This window comes from Phodopus roborovskii, unplaced genomic scaffold (assembly GCF_943737965.1).
Source record: "Phodopus roborovskii unplaced genomic scaffold, PHOROB, whole genome shotgun sequence".
Lineage (NCBI taxonomy): Eukaryota > Metazoa > Chordata > Mammalia > Rodentia > Cricetidae > Phodopus > Phodopus roborovskii.
Window position 1 is genome coordinate 6687883 of NW_026126558.1, and position 18557 is coordinate 6706439.

Consider the following 18557-nt stretch of genomic DNA (forward strand, 5'->3'; position numbering starts at 1 on the left):
AAAAGTATTAAGTATATGATTTATACCTAAAATGTATTTCCATTTAATAGATAAATAGGTATTTATTATTTGTTTTAAAATGTCAAACAAAACAAATGCAAATCCAAAACCCAACCCCCACTGCCAAATCTCAGTCAAATCTTTGGGCGGAAAGAAGAAAACATACATGGGAGGGAGACATTAGAGGAAAGGTAAGGAAGGCGGTGCAGAATGTCATCTCTGATAAAATATTAGGATGACAGAATCCAGCTCTCAGGGAGCTAAGTTAGGTCCCTGATGAGAATGTTCTTAACCCTTGACCATCTAAGTAATAAGGAACATGGTTCCAAGAGTCACCCCACCACATGGCCAGAGCAGATAACCTGTAAACAATGGACAAATGATCAAGGAGCGCTGGAATCCCATTTATACAGGTAAAACCCTTCCATGGGAGTGAGGCACATATACTATTATTGCTGAACTATCAAGAAACTGTCAAGGTACGCTGCCCTCACCTGGTTCATCGAACTTAGGGCCTTGTACATACATACTAGGGAAATAGATCATTGTTGAGATACATTCCTAGCCCTATCTTTTACTTGCTCTACTGTCAGTAAATATTTCTAACACACACACACACACACAGAAAAGTAAAAAAATACATGCCAGTGAGATGGCTCTGCAGGTTAAGTGCCCTGTCCACCCATCCTGACGGACCTGAGTTTGGTCCCCATAGTCCACTCCTATTGACTGTTCTGATCTTAATTCCTTTCTTTCTTTTCTTTCTTTCTTTCTTTCTTTCTTTCTTTCTTTCTTTCTTTCTTTCTTTCTTTCTTTCTTTCTTTTCGAGACAAGGTTTTTCTATATAACAGCCCTAGCTGTCCTGGAACTAGCTCTATAGACCAGGCTGGCTTCAAACTCAGAGATCTGCCTGTCTCTGCCTCGTGAGTGCTGGGATTAAAGGTTTGGCCACCACAGCCCAGCCAAACTTAATTTCTTAATTAGAAAACATGAAATGGAAGGAAAAATAATGGTATTTTAGAATAGTTTGGTCATTTGCTTCTGAGTGTGGAGACTCAGAGGCTGTGTGGGACAGTGTAACTTCTGGATTTTTTTTTTTGTTTGTTTTGAGACAAGTTTTCACTATGTTGCTTTGACTGGCCTGGAACTTACTCTGTGTAGACAAGGCTGGCCTCAAACTCTTAATTTCTTTCTTTCTTTTTCAGTGCTGAGATAAAAGGTGTATGCTATCCACACCTAGCTATTTCTCGGTTTCAGAGGGCTATCTGCACATGGGTTTCCAAAGGAAAGAAATGTTCTTTTTCTTAGCTAGATGGTTCATATCTCAGCAATTCTTTTATTAATTTCTACACTTGTATAGATACTATTTAACATGAAAAATACTTTATAGTAAAACAAAAGTGTGAGTATATGTAAATAAAGAGTATGCTCTCTGAAGAACATACAGTGGAGTGGGGTATAACAGTGCAGACCTTGATTTTATCACTCGAGAGTGGCACATTAAAAGCTAACCTGGGCTAGATACTACCCTATCTCCCCTACCCTATACCTCCAGAACCTTCTGTCAGAAGTAGTTACCAACTTAGGGGTGGTTGGTAATGAGTCACCAAAGGTATACCCCCATTTTTTGTGAATATATTATACACTCTGGGATGATCTTTGCCACTACCATCCCTAAACATCTTAAGAAAAAAACAAATGAACTTGTGTGATTAATAGCAACAGATCTAAAACTGCATCCACAATATTGATACAAGATCATGGCAGATCTCTTAGAACTCAAGAAAGCTGAACAGACAGCAGAAGGTGGCTGCCCCATCACCTGCTGGCCATAGTCCCCAAGTCCAATGGCCAAGATTCAGCTCTGCTAACATGTGCAGGCACCACCAAGAGACTGTGGCTGTGTGTATGAGCAAATTCATGAGTTTGTTAGGTTCAGAAGTGAGAAGACTTTAAGCTTGTGATTTGTTGGTTGGATTGGTTATCATCAGCTTCATGATCAGCACCACAGGCAAGACACCTGTCACAACAGCAAAGAAAATTTTACAATGCCCACTTTCTAAACAAAACACTTGTTTTAGTCTAGAGCACACTTTTGACAAAGTGGCCCTCTATGTCTTGGTTTCCTTTTCAGCTAGTTTAAGCAGCTGCAAACAGGGAATAAATACAGCCTGTGAATAAAAGGCAAAGTACTTCACTGGTTTAAATTTTTTTCTTTAAGCCAGGCGATGGTGACACATACCAGGTGGAGGCAGGTGGATCTCTGTGAGCTCAAGGCCAGCCTGGTCTACAGAGTTAGTTCCAGGACAGACAGAAATACACAGAGAAATGCTGTCTTGAAAAACTAAAACTATCATAGGTCCCTCAAAAATACACAGCAGTCAAGATTTTCTGGTCATCTAGCATTAGTGCAGGGGGGAATACCAAAGGGAATTATTAAGCAGTCAGTCCTGCTGGGTGGTGATGGCCTTTAATCACAGCACAGGGTGGGGATGGGGGCAGGCAGGGAGGAGAATCTCTGAGTTCAAGGCCAGCTTAGTCTACAGAGCTAGTTCCAGAATAGCCAAGGATACACAAAGAAACCCTGTCTCGAAAAACCAGAAACGACAATAAAACCCTGCCCAAACCCAAACCAAATCTGTCCAAGGCAGGCATGATGGTACACATCTTTAACCCAGCACCTAGAAGGATGTGTGTGGGGGGTGTGACAGAAGCAGGAAGAGATCTGTGAGTTTAAGGTCAGCCTGATCTACACGGTGAGACTGTCTCAAAAACAAAATAAACAAAAAAATTTGTCAAAATATAAGTTATTTCTTACTGACACAGGCAAGGCTGGCCTTTGCTTATGCATGCTGGAAGGAGTGCCTTACTTACCACTAGCTGTATGTCACTATGAAAACTGCCCTAATCTCAGAGTCCCTGAATGGTCTCTGGGACTCCCAAAGACTACAGGAAACTCTTTGATATGATACTTCATAAATATGAAGAACACAGGGATTCAAAAGCAAACATAGCTAAGATATACAAATGGCTACAATAAGCACAGAAAAGGATGCATATCACCAAACCTTAGAGAGCCCGATGACCCAGACACCATCAGATACTGCTAGAAATGATAATAAAATGGCACACCACAGAGGATCTCCTTAAGGGGTTTAACTCAGTGGTCTTGTGCTTAACTTGCAGGCTTGTCAAGGCTTAAGAGTTTCATCCCCCAATGTGGCCTCTCCTAAATCACCATGTAATGTGCAGCTCTGCTCCCAGATGAATCAACCCTGGAAAACAAGATTACCTTCCCACAAGTTTTTGAGTGTCACATTTTCATTTCTCTTGGACAAACACAGAGGAGGGCTTGCTGTGGTGGTGTGAAAAACAATGACCCCCCCCCCCCATAGGTTCATATATTTGAATGCTTGGTTTCTACTTGGAGGAACTATTTGGGGGTAATTAGGAGGTGTGTCCTTGGAGGAAGAAGCAAACTTAGATTTCAAAGCCCATACCACGCTCAGCTAGCTCTCCTACTTACAGAGATATAAATTTTCAGCTACTGCTCTAGTACCACGCCTGCCTACTCTCTACACCATGATGTTCAGAGTTCAACAGACTCTTTTTTCCTACAAGTTGCCTTGGTCATGGTATCTCACCACAGCAATTCAAAGTAACTAAGACAGAAGATGGTACCAGAAATGGGGTTATTGCTACAATAGGCCTGACTATGCTGGTTTTTGTTTGTTTGTTTTTGAAAAATGTGCAAGATTTTGGCACCTTGAACTACGGGATTTTGAATATTGTAAGAGGGGCTTAATGGGACAGCCTATTAGAAGCTTGGAAGACTGTTAGTAGTGCTGAGATCAATGTGGATTATAGAGGCCCAGCTCAAGAAATTTCATATGGGAATAATACTAGCAACTGGTCTAGACACCATTTATGTGATATTTTGGTAAAGAATGTAGCTGCTTTTTGTACTAAGAATCTGCTTGAGACTAAATTGAAGAGTTTTAGAATATTTTGGTGACAGAGAAAATACTAAGACAGCCCAATACTGACTCTGTGGCTTGATTATTTGTGATCACTTTTATGCAGGTTTCAAACGAAAAAGAGCACCTGGAAAAAGAAATACAAAATGTGGGCCATGATGGCACATGCCTTTAATCCCAACACTCTAGAGACAGAGGCAGTAGATCTCTTGAGTTCAAGGCTGGTTTGGTTTACAGAGTGAGTTCCAGGACAGCCACAGTTACACAGAGAAACTCTATCTCAGAAAAGAAAACAAAACCCCACAAATAGACAAAAAAAAAAAAAAAAAAAAAACTGGGTGGTGGTGGCAGCTCACACCTTTTAATCCCAGCACTCACGAGGCAGAGGAAGGCAGATCTCTGAGTCTGAGGCCAGCCTGATCTAAGAGTCAGTTCCAGGACAGCCAAGATACACAGAGAAACCCTGTCTTAAATTCCACCACTCCTCCCACCCCCTTCAAAGAAATACAAAATGTAGTTTGAGGAGAAAAAAATACCAGGAAATTTAACGTAAGAGCTGAGAGATAAGGAGAAATGGGAATAAAGGGTGTGTGCCCTCAGAGATCTCACAACTTGTGAAAAGAGCAATAAATCAAAGTTTATGCAAATGTAACTCAAGGAAGGGACCAGGTTCTATCCCAAGCTGGTAGCCAAACTTTTCAGCATGGGTTCTGGCTTTCAGACTCATGAAGAATACAGTTAAAGGGTGGTGGAATCTTCCTTTGCAGTCAGGGAAGAGTGGCTGAAGCCAGTCATGTGGTAGGTGAGCCTCTGCATGGAGGTTGGGAGAGGCCATTAAATAAAGCTATGAAAGTGAAGCCTGGATTGTGTTGGGAGACCCCAGGATGCTAGAAGTACCAAAGCCTTAGGACATCTGCCAAGGAGAGCTGATACAATCAGCAAATCTGGAAGTATACAGCCAACTAAGCTCTTTGACATCAGATATAGTGGTTTTCAACCTTCCTAATGTAACACTTTAATACAGTTCCTCACCTTGTGGTGGTCCCCAACCATAATATTATTTTCATTGCTACTTTGTAGTGGGATATTCACTGTGTCTCCTTCTGTGGCACTGACCACGCCCATTGGGGGTGGAACTAGGGGGTGACCGGTGGAACTAGGTCTGAGGAGGAGCCAGGGAATGCTCTCTTGCTGGCAGGACACAGAGAAGAGAGCATCCTGTGGAACCTGCTGGTGTTCATCTGTCTTGGTTGTAAGTTATTTCTCCCTGAATAAACATCTATTCGGCCTATCTGTTTATCCTGATCCTTATTAAACCGCAATACTACTTCTTAAGTGTAATTTTGTTACTGTTAGGAATGGTATTAGGCAAACCCCAAGAAAGGGTCACTTGATCCCAGGGGTCACAACCCACAGGTTGAGAACTGCTGCTTTTAGGCTATGTTGAGACTATGAAAGACTACTGGGACTTTTAAAATGGAAGTAAATGCATTTTACATTATGCTATGGTCACAAACCAAATGGGGCCAGAGACTGGATGGGAAGGAGGTGGTTTGAATAAGAATGACCCCCACAGGCTCATATATTTGAATTTCTTGGTCTCCAGTTGTTGGAACTGCTCAGGAAAGATTAGGTGGTATCTCACTGGGGGCAGCATTGCATATTTCAAAAGCCTATAACATTCTTGGTTAATGCCTCTCTTTCTGCCTTCTACTTGCAGATCAAGATGTAAACTCTTAGTTACTGTGATGTGGGGGATATCCTTCTGTATGCTGTGAATATGCTTCTCTTTTTGGGTGATGAATAAAGCTGTTTTGGCCAATGGACAAGCAGGATGAAGCCAGGCAGACGTACAGGCAGGGATACCAAACTAGAAGGCCGGGAAGGGGAACACAGAGAAGTCTCAAGGGAGATGCCATATAGCCCACAAAGGAGTAACATGCCTGAGCATTATGGGTAAGCCACAGCCTTGTGACAATACACAGTTTAATAGAAATTGGTTAATAATTAAGAGAGCTAGTGAAAAAGAAGCCTGAGCCATAGGCTAAACATTTTATAATTAATATAAGCCTCTACGTGTTTATTTAGGACTAAAGGGCTGCAGAACCAGAAGGAACAGAAACCTCCGACTGCATTACTGTTCCAGAGCTATGCCTGTCTGCCACCATTCTCTCTGCCATTAAGTTCATGGACTCACCCTTTCAAACTATAAGCCCCAACAGACTTTTTTTTCTATAAGCTGCCTTGGTTATGGTATCTCATCACAGCAACTTAAACACTAGTGGAGCTATACAGCCATTCTATTTACCTTTTGAAGAACTGCCAAACTGTCTTTTACTTTGCTACCAGCAGCGTGCAAGGGTTCTAGTACGTCCGCATCCTTGATAATACTGTAAGCTTTATATTTTATTTCTAAAGTAACTTATTTCATTACTGATAGGGTCTTTTCTTTCTTGAGTCAGTACCTGTAGCCCTGGATGGCCTGGCATTCAACCGATCTGCCTGCTTAGGCCTTCCAAGTGCTGGGATTAAAGAGGTACATCACCATGTCCAGCTAAAGATTTTGTGGGGTAATGGTGGGTGTTGCTGATGCGTATTTATGTGCATGCCAACATGTGAGTGCAATACCTGCAGAGTCCAAAAGAGGGCATCAGATCCTCCTAAATCTGGATTTATAATAGGCAGTTGTCAACTGTCTGACGTGGGTGCTGGGGACTGAACCTGAGTCCTCCAAGAACCGTACCTTCTCTTAACAAACTGTCTCTTTAGCTCTGTCAGTTGATAAATCAACTGATTTCAACTGAACACCAAGCTTATAATTTGTAGGCAAACAAACAAAAAAATCCAGATATATTTCTTATAATGATGACAAAGACATCCCAGAGCAAGTTCCATCATTTTCTTTCCTTCTGCATAACATAAACAGGATGAAAGGGAAGCACTGATTAAAACACTCTGGAAATGTTAACTATCTCCAGGTTCCTACCATTACTTCCTTCAACTATGATGTAGAACTGTAGGCTGAAATACCACCCAGCCCTCCTCAGGTTGCTTTTGGTCATATTTTATCAAAGCAACAGAAACTGTAAGACACTCGCCTAAGTTGCTTCCCATTTGACGGCAGAAAACTCCCTATAGCATGCCTCACTCACGAAAACCCAAACACAGCTCAGTGTAACCACAGGGTGCCCACTCAGTGTAACCATTAAGGCAACAGTCCTATCTCAGTATATGCAGATGTCTCCCAAAGAGCTGGTTTGCATTCCCTTCCAATACATTTCATCTGTTCTGTACTTGGTAAATTCCAAGAACTAGGTCAGGGTGTGAGCCTCTGGCTCTTGCTCCACAGACTCCATGCTGATGCTGCCAGCCTGTCCCAAGTAGCAGGCAAGCTTCTGAGCTGTAAAGGCATAGTCTGAGAGCAGTACTAATGAGAACTAAATACAGATGCATATTATACACAGATTTCTGTTGCCATAATCTACACATCAAAAGGGTCTCCTGCTTACATTTGTATTTCTTGAAATACTAACACTTTAAATATAAAAAGTTTTGAAGAAGATGTAGTGTCACAGCCTTTCATTCTTAGGGTGCTTGGGTCAATGTCAAGTGAAGGTCACCTGCACACTGTCTTGCACCCCACCCCCAATATAAACAATCAACTGTGCAATTTAGATCAGCCAACTATTTTCAGTTGGCATCCCAAGAGCATAATCCCAGAGAAGTGAGCCTAAGAGGGACTTTCACGAATGTTCCATCACCGAGACATCTCTTGGCCTTAGGGACGGGGCTGTCTGTGGACCACTCTTGGACACAGCCTTCTCTATGAATAAGACAGGAGTCCACTGCCCACCTGTGGAAGTTCCTGTTCTTTAAGTGCAGTGCCATGACGTTAAAATCTGCATCTCCCCCCTCCCAGCTCTAATGACACTAAGGAGGAAAGGGCCACAGCAGCTCTGCCCCTCAAGCCTCCTCCCTGTTGGCGTCCCAGCTGTGCTCTGAATCCAGGAGAAAGAAGTCTGGCCTCTGGCGCAGGGGACTTTAAGGCACAACAGAGAGTGAACACAGGATATTTTGTACCTTTAACCTGGCCTCTGAGTGGTATGGAATTTGGTATTGGTGGAAGAAGAGTGGATAATGGTGTCACAACATCTGGAAAAGAAGTACAGGAAGCTCTTGTGAACTTAGACTGCACACACAGGCTGGCCATCGAGCAAAGTCATCCACACGCAAGAGAAACACCTTCCTATCTGTTCAAGGAAACTGCTCAACAAAAAATACGCTCAAAGCACTGCGGCACATCCAACCAAGCAAGTCTTGCAAACTGGAGACTCTTAATTCTATTTCTTTTCTTTTTTTTTTTTGGGGGGGGGGGTCCGTCTGAGACAGGGTTTCTCTGTGTAACCACCCTGGCTGTCCAGGACCTCCCTCTATGACCAGGCTGGTCTTGAACTCATAGAGATCTGTCTGTCCCTATCTCCAGAGTGCTGGGACAAAGGCATGCGCAACCACAGTCTGGCCTTCATTTCTAAATCCCTCCTAGGCTTTACAAAGCCAGAGCATCACATTACTTGTAATGTGGTCAGCTCAGATCAGTAGACAAGAGTCAAATGCCCCTGCTGCTGAAGCTACTTAACTGCAGTAGTCCTTTGTAGGAATGTCCCTCAGAGGCTCTCCCTTGCCTTTTCAATACCACCCCCCCCAAAAGTACTTGCTTCTGAGTCCTCTTGTAAAAAGCAGTTCTTTCTTAGAGAGGTGGGGAATGCTAATGTTGGAACACCTGGCCTTATAAAAGGACCACTAAGAAACTGCCACTGTCTGTTGCAGCCTTGGGTCTATTGTAAACAGTGGGCCTGAAACCTGTAGGGTAAAAAATACCAGGTGGCTCTCCTCTAAGGCAGTTTTAAAAGTGAGGACAGGACCAAAAGTGTCTATTGTTTACCACCAATACCATCATCACTACCACCAACTCTTGCAGTCTAGTCCCATGAAGCCTCTCTGACATGAACAGTCTGCCCAGATGAGGATGAATCACCACCATGGCCCCAAGAAAGCAGAGGCTACACAGATGGCTGCAAAAAATCTGGAGGTAAACAATTACCTTTCATGAAGAATCGGCAGGTGGGGCGAGGCCTCACCTTCCGGTCACTGGGGTCCTTCACTTCGCCTTCCTCCAAGTCATCATCCTGGAACAGAGGACAGTCATCTGGAGGTGAGCCAAACCACCCTTCTCCATTACACTTCTTCACTAGGTCAGAAGCAAAGAACTGGGTGTGTCCTTACCAGCTCACCTCCAGTTTCCCAATCTTAAATGCTCAGCTACACAACAGTTGGTCTCCTGATCAACTATAATTTCAGAAGAGTACTGTGGAAATGGTGGACTCCACCACACTTCAGGGCAGAGCTTTGGTCTGTTTTTATCAATTGTGAACAGGCAATGGGCACACTTTGGTTTACAATACTTTGTACACTAACAGTGCATAAACCTAGTACTCCATGCCCTTTGCAACTGAACACTACATGCCTTTCATGAAGAAAGTTAGGTGACACTGATGGGCAACACCACCTTGTGGCTCATTCTACACCTCACCGTCACTTTAGAGTGACCTAGAAATTTTATAGAGAACAGAATCCAAGTGGTATTCCCAGGGTTCTCACAGGCAGCCAAGACCTGATCACTGCTCTGAGTTCTCCCCAGCTTCCTGTGTGCTCAACACCTGTCCCACCAGCCTTGTAGCTAAGACTCCTTGTAGTTACTGTCCCATAACTACAGTTCTGGCAGGAGGGAAAGAGTGAGCAAACACGCTTCCTGCTTTGGCCTGCTGACCCCATAACACAAATGCAGAACAAAGCCATGAACAAAGAATTGAGGGAGCAACCCCAAATCAAACACCTATGGGCTGTTCCTGTTATTCTGCAGGTGAAATTAACCAGGGTGTCTCTGAGACACAAAAGCACTTTACATGTCAGAGGGATCAGTAAGGATGCCCTTGCTTTCCTACGGTGGCAGGGGAATGCTGTGCCACACCGGCTCTGCAGAACTCATTGTTCACTAAAGGTTATCTGCCAGGAACATCCTTGCCAACACATACCAATAAGCAAGTGTCAGATGCACCAGGCTCACAGTCTAAATGCATGCATCCTGAACACTTATGTAGGGGCACTGTCTGAGAAATAAGTAGGCCTTTGGCCTGGGAGACTGCTCCTGAGAGGAGCATCAATTATCTGAGACTATGATAAGAACAATGCATGTACTAAGCAAGACTCACAGTGAAGGTCTATGAGCCAACATGCAAACAATATAATGGAGTGGGAGACGAGACGGAGTCCAGGAGAGCAGTTTTCAGGGAAAATAGCTGCTGGCCTGGAGTCACTGGGTTCTCTTGGACCCAACTATCATTCACAGTGACCACTTGCCTATCTGCCCTGCTATAACTTCAGCATGTTATTGTGAGCCTGGTACAGTCTGGGAATTAGGGACTCCCCAGATGGCTCATCTGTTCTGCCCCTCCCTCACCTTCTTTGACTCAACTTCTCTGAATTTTGGGCTGTGTCCCCAAAAACCTCCCGATTCAAGGTTACAACAGAATCATATGTAAAGAAAACCAGACCTCCCCCACACACTCATGATCCCATATGAAGGTCATATTTAGAGGAGACATCTTCTGGGGTCCACAGAAAACTCTACAGTTACCGAGAGAAGCTTTCCAGTCTGAGGTTTTCTGTACAAGCCTACCTCCCATCCTCCACTGTGAGCATTTCCTTTCCTGCCTCAAAAAAAGCTTTCATTTTCCTGGATGCCTGGCCCAGCCCACTACCAACCATCTCTGTAGGAACAAGGATGCCTGAAAACCCTGCTGAGCCTGCATCTTCTGGATCAGGTGTGCCTGAAGCCAGGGTTTTTTGCCTGTTCCACCATACTCACATCTATCTCCCCATCATCAATCTCTCCATCATCATCCTCTTTCTTCTTCTCCTTGGCAGCCTCTGTGGGTTCATTTTCTCCCACACTTTGAACATCAGGCTTTTCTTCCTCTCTGGGAGCACCTTCCCCCTTCTCCTCTTCATCCTCTGCTCCGGCTTTCTCAGCTTCTTCCTCTTGGGCAGGAGGAGCTGGTTCCTCAGGTACCTCCTCATCATAGTCTAGCTCGTGCTCATCCAGTTCCCGGGTTACTGAGGAGGCTTCATCCCTGAGGTCACTTGTCTGGTCTTCTTCAACATCATCCCCCTCTTCACACAGAGATCCTGCTGGACCCCTGCTCAGCTCATGAGCCTCTGAGTCCTGATCCTGGGACTTGGGCTCACTGACGCGGTCTTCCTCATCAGAGCGAGTCTCCTCCTGGCTTTGTACCCTAGTTGCATTTTCCTCATCCTCCAAATCAGAAGCCCTTTCCCCAGCTCCATCCAAATCTTGTTCAGATCCACTTTCCCTCAGAATGTCATCATCTGAGAGCGCCGGCTGCTCTTCATCCTCTGGAGAACGAGGATCCAGTTCAGGGCTCTCAGCCACATCCATCAGGACCCACAGATCTGCAAAAAACAGCACAGACTCAGCCCAGGCCTATCCTCCTAGTCCACATGTCCTCTGCCCCATGGAGGAGGAAAGATCCATTCTGCCCTTGCTCCATACAGCCCCCCAAAACCTACACAACTCCCTGTGGAATGCCAGAGCATAACTCCACTGGGTATGGATGGCCTACACTCAGTCCTTCCTCTTGCCTGCAGCTAGCACAGGTGAAGAAGTGAACAATAAGCCATGGATTGCAAAGGACAGCTATTGGGATTCACGGGAACTGACTTCTGTTTCCCTAGTGGAATGATGTAGAACCCTAGGCCAGCAGTGGTTTTCAACTGAGCCTTTTTCTCTTACTCTGCCTCAAGCACAGTTTCTTGTCACCTCTTCAATCCCTCCCCGGTACTCTTAAGATTCAGCTTCCAGCATGTTCTTCAAAGGCACTGCTCTGTGCTCAGTGACACCAGAGCTTAAACAACCAAAGCTATCCAGGTATCTGTTGTACAAATGGACTGTAACAATATTTTTAGACATTTAAGTCAAATACTTATATAAAAGACCTTTTTCTTTTTAGAACACTCACTTCTATTTCTACAAATCCAGATTTAATCAAAGAAAATGTTTTCTGGTTTTTCCACCTCCACAACTCAAAAAAAGCACTTTGCTCTGCTGTGTGTAGTGGTACATGCCTATAATCACAGCATTTGGGAGCTAGAGGCTATCCTACAATATAGCGAAACCTTAACTCAATTAAAAAACAAAAAAACAAAAAACAAAAAAAAATCCCACTGCTGCATTTGGTTTAAAATCTGGCCACCTAAGCTGGGGTTAGAGAACACCTGTAGATGTGTCACATATAGCACTCAGTAGCCAGTATTTCTATCACATCAATAACAGATACCAACTTACAATATGAAGGAAAAAGGGTTTGAGTCTATATTCTGAGGATGGGAAAAAACACAGGCTGTTTGGTACCTAGCAAAATGTAAAATTTATTCATTTCAGAATCACTATGTGTTTAGAGGTACCAAGCCTCATACATTTATGTTCTTTATATATTTATATAACTTTATATTATCTATTAAAAATGTATGTTTCAAATTATGTTGGGGGAGCACAGTGTTAAAGATTGAATTCTGGACCTTACACATGCCATGTAAGTACCCTATCACCAAGCTTCAGCTCAGATACCAAATTTATACTTTTAAAAACTTGTAGCCTGCCAGGCGGTGATGGCACATGCCTTTAACCCCAGCACCCTGGAGGCAGAGGCAGGCGGATCTCTGAGAGTTCTAGGTCAGCCTGGTCAACTGAGCAAGTTCCAAGACAGCCTCCAAAGCTACAGAGAAACCCTGTCTCAAAATAGTAAACACATGCCAGTTTGGAATCCTAGGATTTGTGAGATGGGACAGAGGACTATTGAAAGTTTGAGGTCTGGACTACTAGTGAACTTAAACCCATCTGGGTTAAAAAGAGTGAAAGCAAAAAGCAGTAAGAACAAGTTCAGAAGTTATGTGCACAGCCTCTAATCTCTACGGAGTTCTGTGAGGGTTCTGCAGTGCACAGGGTAAATATCATGTAGGACAACAGCCAGGTGGGGGCTTTGTGCTTTTCCACTGCCTAATAGAAAGTTGGTGCAAAGCTCTAGTGTGTGTGGTAGGTAGGGTTTTAATCAAGCTAATGCCAAAAATAACACTCCCAATATAACAACACTAAAGAACACATAAATTCTTTAGTGTGTAACATCTGATCCCTAGTTTTTCTGTTTTTATTACATTGTATATTTTTAAGAGGCCCAGGAACTTTTTATCTCTCTAGCTGCCTAGGGGGTAGCACCTGGTACCCATATAAGTCAGTCATGCTGAACTGGTAACCAAGTCTCATATGCCCTACTTGAAACCTGACAAATTCCTATTCTAGAATTTATAGCTAAAGGCAACCTTGTAAACAAAGTTATCTTTTAAATCAACTGTTATGCAAAACCAAATGTCCTGTCTAATTTGGAAGTCATACAATCAATGCTGCAGAAAACAAAGCCCAAGCTCTAAGATGCTACTTACTGTCCTTGTAACACACTATCTTGTATATGGTTCACAAGACAATTCTAACTTGAGCCACAGCTCTTTTCTGGGGCTCTGCTACAAGTTGGTTTGCCTTTGGTTTCAGTCAAAATTAGGTCTTACTGAGTTGTTTTTTACATTCTCAAAAATCTTGAAATCCCATGGTAATAAGTAGAGACAGGGTGCCTAACTAAATATCTGAACAGGCTAGTGAAGGAGAGAAGGCTGCCTTTTATCTGACTACTGCTATGTACTGTCATTCAGACATTCTGAACTTGTGTTCCCAGACCACAGATGGAATTAGTTCTATCCCCCAGCCATTGAAGTTGCTACTATAAACTCTTTTTGGTACAGACCACAAATAAACTATGGCCTCTACAAACCTGTGGGTTGTCTTTCTTTTTTCCTCCCTCCAAATATCAATGTGCTAGACACTGCAGGCTGACTACTTGAGAAATCTGAAGGGCTGATGTGCTATGCACATGCCCAACTAGGTGAATTTAGTTACTTTAATTGCAAGAAGTAAGTCAACTTCTGATTTGTGAAGGCAGCTTTTGGCACATGCCATAAAGTAGTGGGGTGAATGGGCCTGAAAACACCTGTGGCATCATGGTATGTGGGGGGAGGGCAGTGGATCGGGTGGGAGATGACTCTTGGGATCACGGGCTGTTCTAAGTAACCAATGATAGGCATAAATAAGCCCAGGCATACAAAAATCTCTCTTCCTTTCTGACAAAACCCCCAAATTTCACTACATGCCAGGAATCTTGTTTCTTGCATTATACACTATTCTGTTTATCTAACTGCACCTACCAAACCAACTCCAATAGTTTATCTGAAGGGTTTAAGGAGGTCTCCCCCTCACTCCTGTTATAAATTGGGATCTCTGTCTTCCAAGTGCGGGGATTAAAGGCATGTGTCACCATGACTGGTGGAATCTTAAATTTCCAAAAGCCTTAGTGTTAACATCTTAGTCCAGCCAGACAGTGGTGGCTCATGCCTTTAATCCCAGTACTCAGGAGGCAGAAGCAGGTGGATCTTTGTGAGTCGAGGCCAGCCTGCTCTACAAAGCTACACAGAGAAACCCTGTCTCAAAAAACAAAACAAAAACCATCTTGGTCCCTAGGAACACACTACTAAAAGATACATGAATCTTGGTGCAGGAATTTTTAACAGGTAAGGCCTAGTAGGAGGCCAGTCTTCTTTGCTCTCCTGCATTCAATGAGGTTAAGTGGTTTTGTTCTATCACTGGTCACTACTTTACTAACTGAACATGATGATCTAGACTTTACAATATATCAAACTGAGAGCCAAAATATACCTTTTCTTCCTACCCCTTTCTTCTTTCTTTTTGAGATAGGATTTCTCTATGTATCCCTGGCTGTCTAGAACTCCCTATGTAGACCAGCTTGTCCTCAAACTCAGAGATCTTGCCTGCCTGTCTCCCCTGATTGTTGCGATTAAAGGTGTGTGCCACTACATCAACTTAAATCTTTCCTCTGTATTAGTTGGTCATAGTAATGGAAAACATATACTTTTCCCAATCCTACAGAGTGAGAAAGGGCATAGGCTCTCAAAGGGCTGGCACTCAATAGCCTATACACCACACACTGTACTATCTTGGCTGGGACACTTCTGAGACTACAGTGGCCATTATGCCCATCCACAGGAGGCATGCCAGGGCTACCACGGTGCAGAGTTACCTTGCAGAGGCCCTGAAAGGTTTTCTGAGAAAAGGCACTGCACTGTCTTCCTTCCCACGGGACCTCCTAGGATTGTACTACTTACTGGAGGCCACATTCAGATTAACATCTTTCAGGGAAAACTACAAATCTGTGTGTTCTTTTAAAAGCACTCTAAATCATACCTTTAGAGCAGGAATCACATTGGGAATCAGGAGATGGCTTGATCTCCAACCCTGCTCTAGGAAGGATCACTGTCTATGTGCCAGTGTTCTGTTTTGAGACAAATTTTGTGTGTTACCCTATACTGGATGAATGGAAATACATGCCCTATTAAGTGTAAACAATAAATTGAGGGTCCTTTAGTCTAGCTTAATACACTTCCATGTTTACAATCTTTGACCAAACTGCCTTAGCCAATCACCTAGTAATTAATGTGGGACTCTCACAAGGTTTAGCACTAATCTTTAAGTCCTCTAATCTATAGTGTTGAACCTGTTCAGGGGATGGAATAAAACAAGTCTTTCACTGTTTCTTTCCCCTGGTGCATTTGACATACCTGAAAAAATGCTTGTTAAATAATTGACAAAAATCTCATTTAGCAAAGAACTACCTGTTGCATACTAGAAATAAGCAAAAAAAAAGTTGTCTACTTTGTAAAACACCTTAACTAGAGCAGTGTCCTCTGCTCTTGTCTCAGCTGCAGCTCTGGGAGGCCAAACTGACTCCAACCACACTACTAATGGCAGAATAGTAATGTCACATTCTCCTCACAGTTGGGTTACTTTGAGGAACTGCTACAAACTACTTAAGACTCTGGCCTGGGTGAACTGCCAACTCAGATAAAACAACTCTTGGTCAAACACAGGGATGTGTAGCTATTAAATGAAACCAATTAATTTACATGTTTACTACTGAGACAGGTGTTCCAAGTGGGCTTCAGTAAAGATGGATCAATAACAAGTACAACTTCTGGGAAAGTACTTTCTCTCTTGAGACAAAGTCTCACTATATAGTCCTGCCTGTTCTGGAACTCACTATGTATACTCCACCAGCCCCCAATTCAGAGACCCCCTCCCCCCTTTTCAAAAGGCTGGGATTAAAGATGTGGTATACCATGCCCAGCGGCGGGAAACTTTTAGCAGAGCAGAGCCTATGTTGATGTCTAAGTCCTATTATGCCTGTTTAAAATCCTCATTCATAGGTTCAATGTATACAGAAGAAAGCTAGGATTGCTGATAAACACCACTCCAAAGTGACTTAAGCTCAACCTAAAACTCTTTGATAAGGAGTAGTCACCTTGAGATGGTCTATAGATGACAAGGTATCTCTTTAAAGATGAGCAAGGCAAGAGCTTACCTGTTGAGTGTTCTGAAGTAAATCCACAAAGTTCTCTTAAAATGTTTTAGCATTCCCCACCTACAACTGGAGAGAAATTTCAGGCTTTGGGACATATTGGACTGGTTCCAGAATTGGCTGGGCTTCATAAGTGCTCAGATCAAACACATTTTCCTCTCTGGGACCGGGAAATGGGAATTAGCCTAGGGGCTGAGAATCTCAACCGCTGCCTTGGTATAGTAATGTGAAGATAAAGCAAATGCCCTCTTTCATTATCCCCAAATGGGTCTGAAGAATTACCTACTCTTTTAAGTTAGTGCTAAACAGAGCTCATTTAAATCTACTAGTGTGCCTGGTAAACTCAGCTGTCAATGTATAAGGGTGAAACTAAATTTCTAGCAGTAGAGAGACTACGTTTAATTTCTTCCCAGCACTACAACTCTTTGGCTACTTGACTCCAAAGATTAGGTATCTCTGAGCTCACAGACCAAGAGGTGAAGGAGGTTATACTTCCTAAGAAATCGGGGCCTCTCGGGGCACAGTAGGTACGTCCAACCTGTGCACACTTGAAGTTGTGAGAGCATGTTACAGGAGGCTCCAGAGAGCTCAAAGTTCCCCGTAGAGCCCGTCGACAGTCCAAGTGAGCCTCCTCCCGAGCCAACCTGCGTGCTTCTCTCCCCTTTGTAGGCGGCGAACATGTGCCATGCCGAGTGGCCCGGAAGAGAAATGACAGCTTCAGGAAAACCAACTTCACCATGGCAGACCTCGGCGCGCTAAGGCGCCAGGACGTCCCAGGCCGCAGCGGGCTCGCGCTTGCCCGCTGTCCCGGGCCGCGCTTCGACCCGCGGCTGCGCACAGCCGGGGGCGCGCCCGAGCTCGGGAGGCGGCGCCGGGCTCCCGGGCCTCGCTCCCGCCGCCGCTGGGGCGGCCTCCTCCTTACCTCCCGCCGGCCCCGCTTACCTCAGCGTGAGGACGGGAGGCGGCCACGGCTCCGCTGGGATGGGAGCAGCGTGGACAGGACGTTCCTCGACCTTTCCGCTTCTCGCTGGCTCTGGCTTCAGGCACGACGCGGGCGGAACAAACGGGCTCCACTACCCGCGGGGGCCGGCCATTGTGCGACGTCATCAGGCCGCGACGACCGTAGTGCGGGCCGGCGGGCTTCCCTCGCTGGCCCCGCCCTCCTCACCCTTCCTTCCGGCCTTTGGGGCCCCTCCTCTGTGGCGCGCGCTCACAAGTCTCCGCTACTGCGCACGTCCACCGAGGTCGGCCGGCCCTCTAGCGAGCCATTTAGCGGCGCGTGCGCAGAGTCTGTGGATCTCTGGTGGTAGTTTCCCGGGATGGCGAGAGGCTGACAGCGGGCCGATCGTGACCCGGGTAGGGAAATCCCTTTGAGACTCTTGATCTGCCCGTGTGGACACTCCAGTGCCTAAAAACTTGGGATACGTCTTTGTCAGTAGAGAATTTCGTTTCTTATTAAATGTCAATGCTTGACCAAAAGTGTTTTGGAGACTGGAGTGTAGCTCTGAAGTAGAGACAGCGCCTAGCAAGTATGGTCGAGGACCTCGTACTTGTTCCCCCACCCCCAAAGGAATATTTGGAGATATTTGTAGAATTTAGAGAGACGCTAAATATTCTTCTTTCTTCTTCCTTCATCTTCTTCCTCCTTTTTGTCCTGGAACTCGCTCTATAGACCAGGCTGGCCTCCCAACTCACAGAGATCCGCCTGCTTCTACCTCCTGAGTGCTGGGATTAAAGGTGTGCGCCGCCACCAACGCCCAGTTTGGCGCTAAATTATTCTTGATTTCATTAAATATGATTACCGTGACCCAGTGGAATTCCCTGGGGAGGATTTAAACTGTTGAAACGTTTTTACAGTCCTCTCCCTACTCAGCAGGGCTCTGTTGCTGCTGGTGGTCGAACAGAAATCTCATCGCTACTGACAAAGGGTAGTGAGGTCATTGGGTACTGGCCCCTTGCAAATTTTGGA

The 18557-nt window shown here is 44.5% G+C and overlaps 1 protein-coding gene across 4 annotated transcripts in view; it reads right to left on the reverse strand.

Annotated features, from left to right (window-relative positions):
* The window catches only part of Zc3h18 (zinc finger CCCH-type containing 18), a 40030-nt gene extending 22350 nt beyond the window's left edge, over nt 1-17680 (reverse strand). For 2 of the 4 annotated variants that reach the window (XM_051201690.1, XM_051201686.1), the window contains exons 1-4: nt 17531-17680; nt 10903-11507; nt 9079-9163; nt 8058-8129 (exon numbers count right to left, since the gene is read on the reverse strand). In XM_051201690.1, the coding sequence (XP_051057647.1) occupies nt 8058-8129; nt 9079-9163; nt 10903-11493 (748 nt within the window). In that variant the 5' untranslated portion in view covers nt 11494-11507; nt 17531-17680. Of the gene's footprint in view, nt 1-8057; nt 8130-9078; nt 9164-10902; nt 11508-16591; nt 16658-17530 lie in introns of all 4 variants that reach the window. The other 2 variants (XM_051201687.1, XM_051201688.1) reach the window with 2 other exon arrangements.
* Nucleotides 17681-18557: the final 877 nt, after the last annotated feature.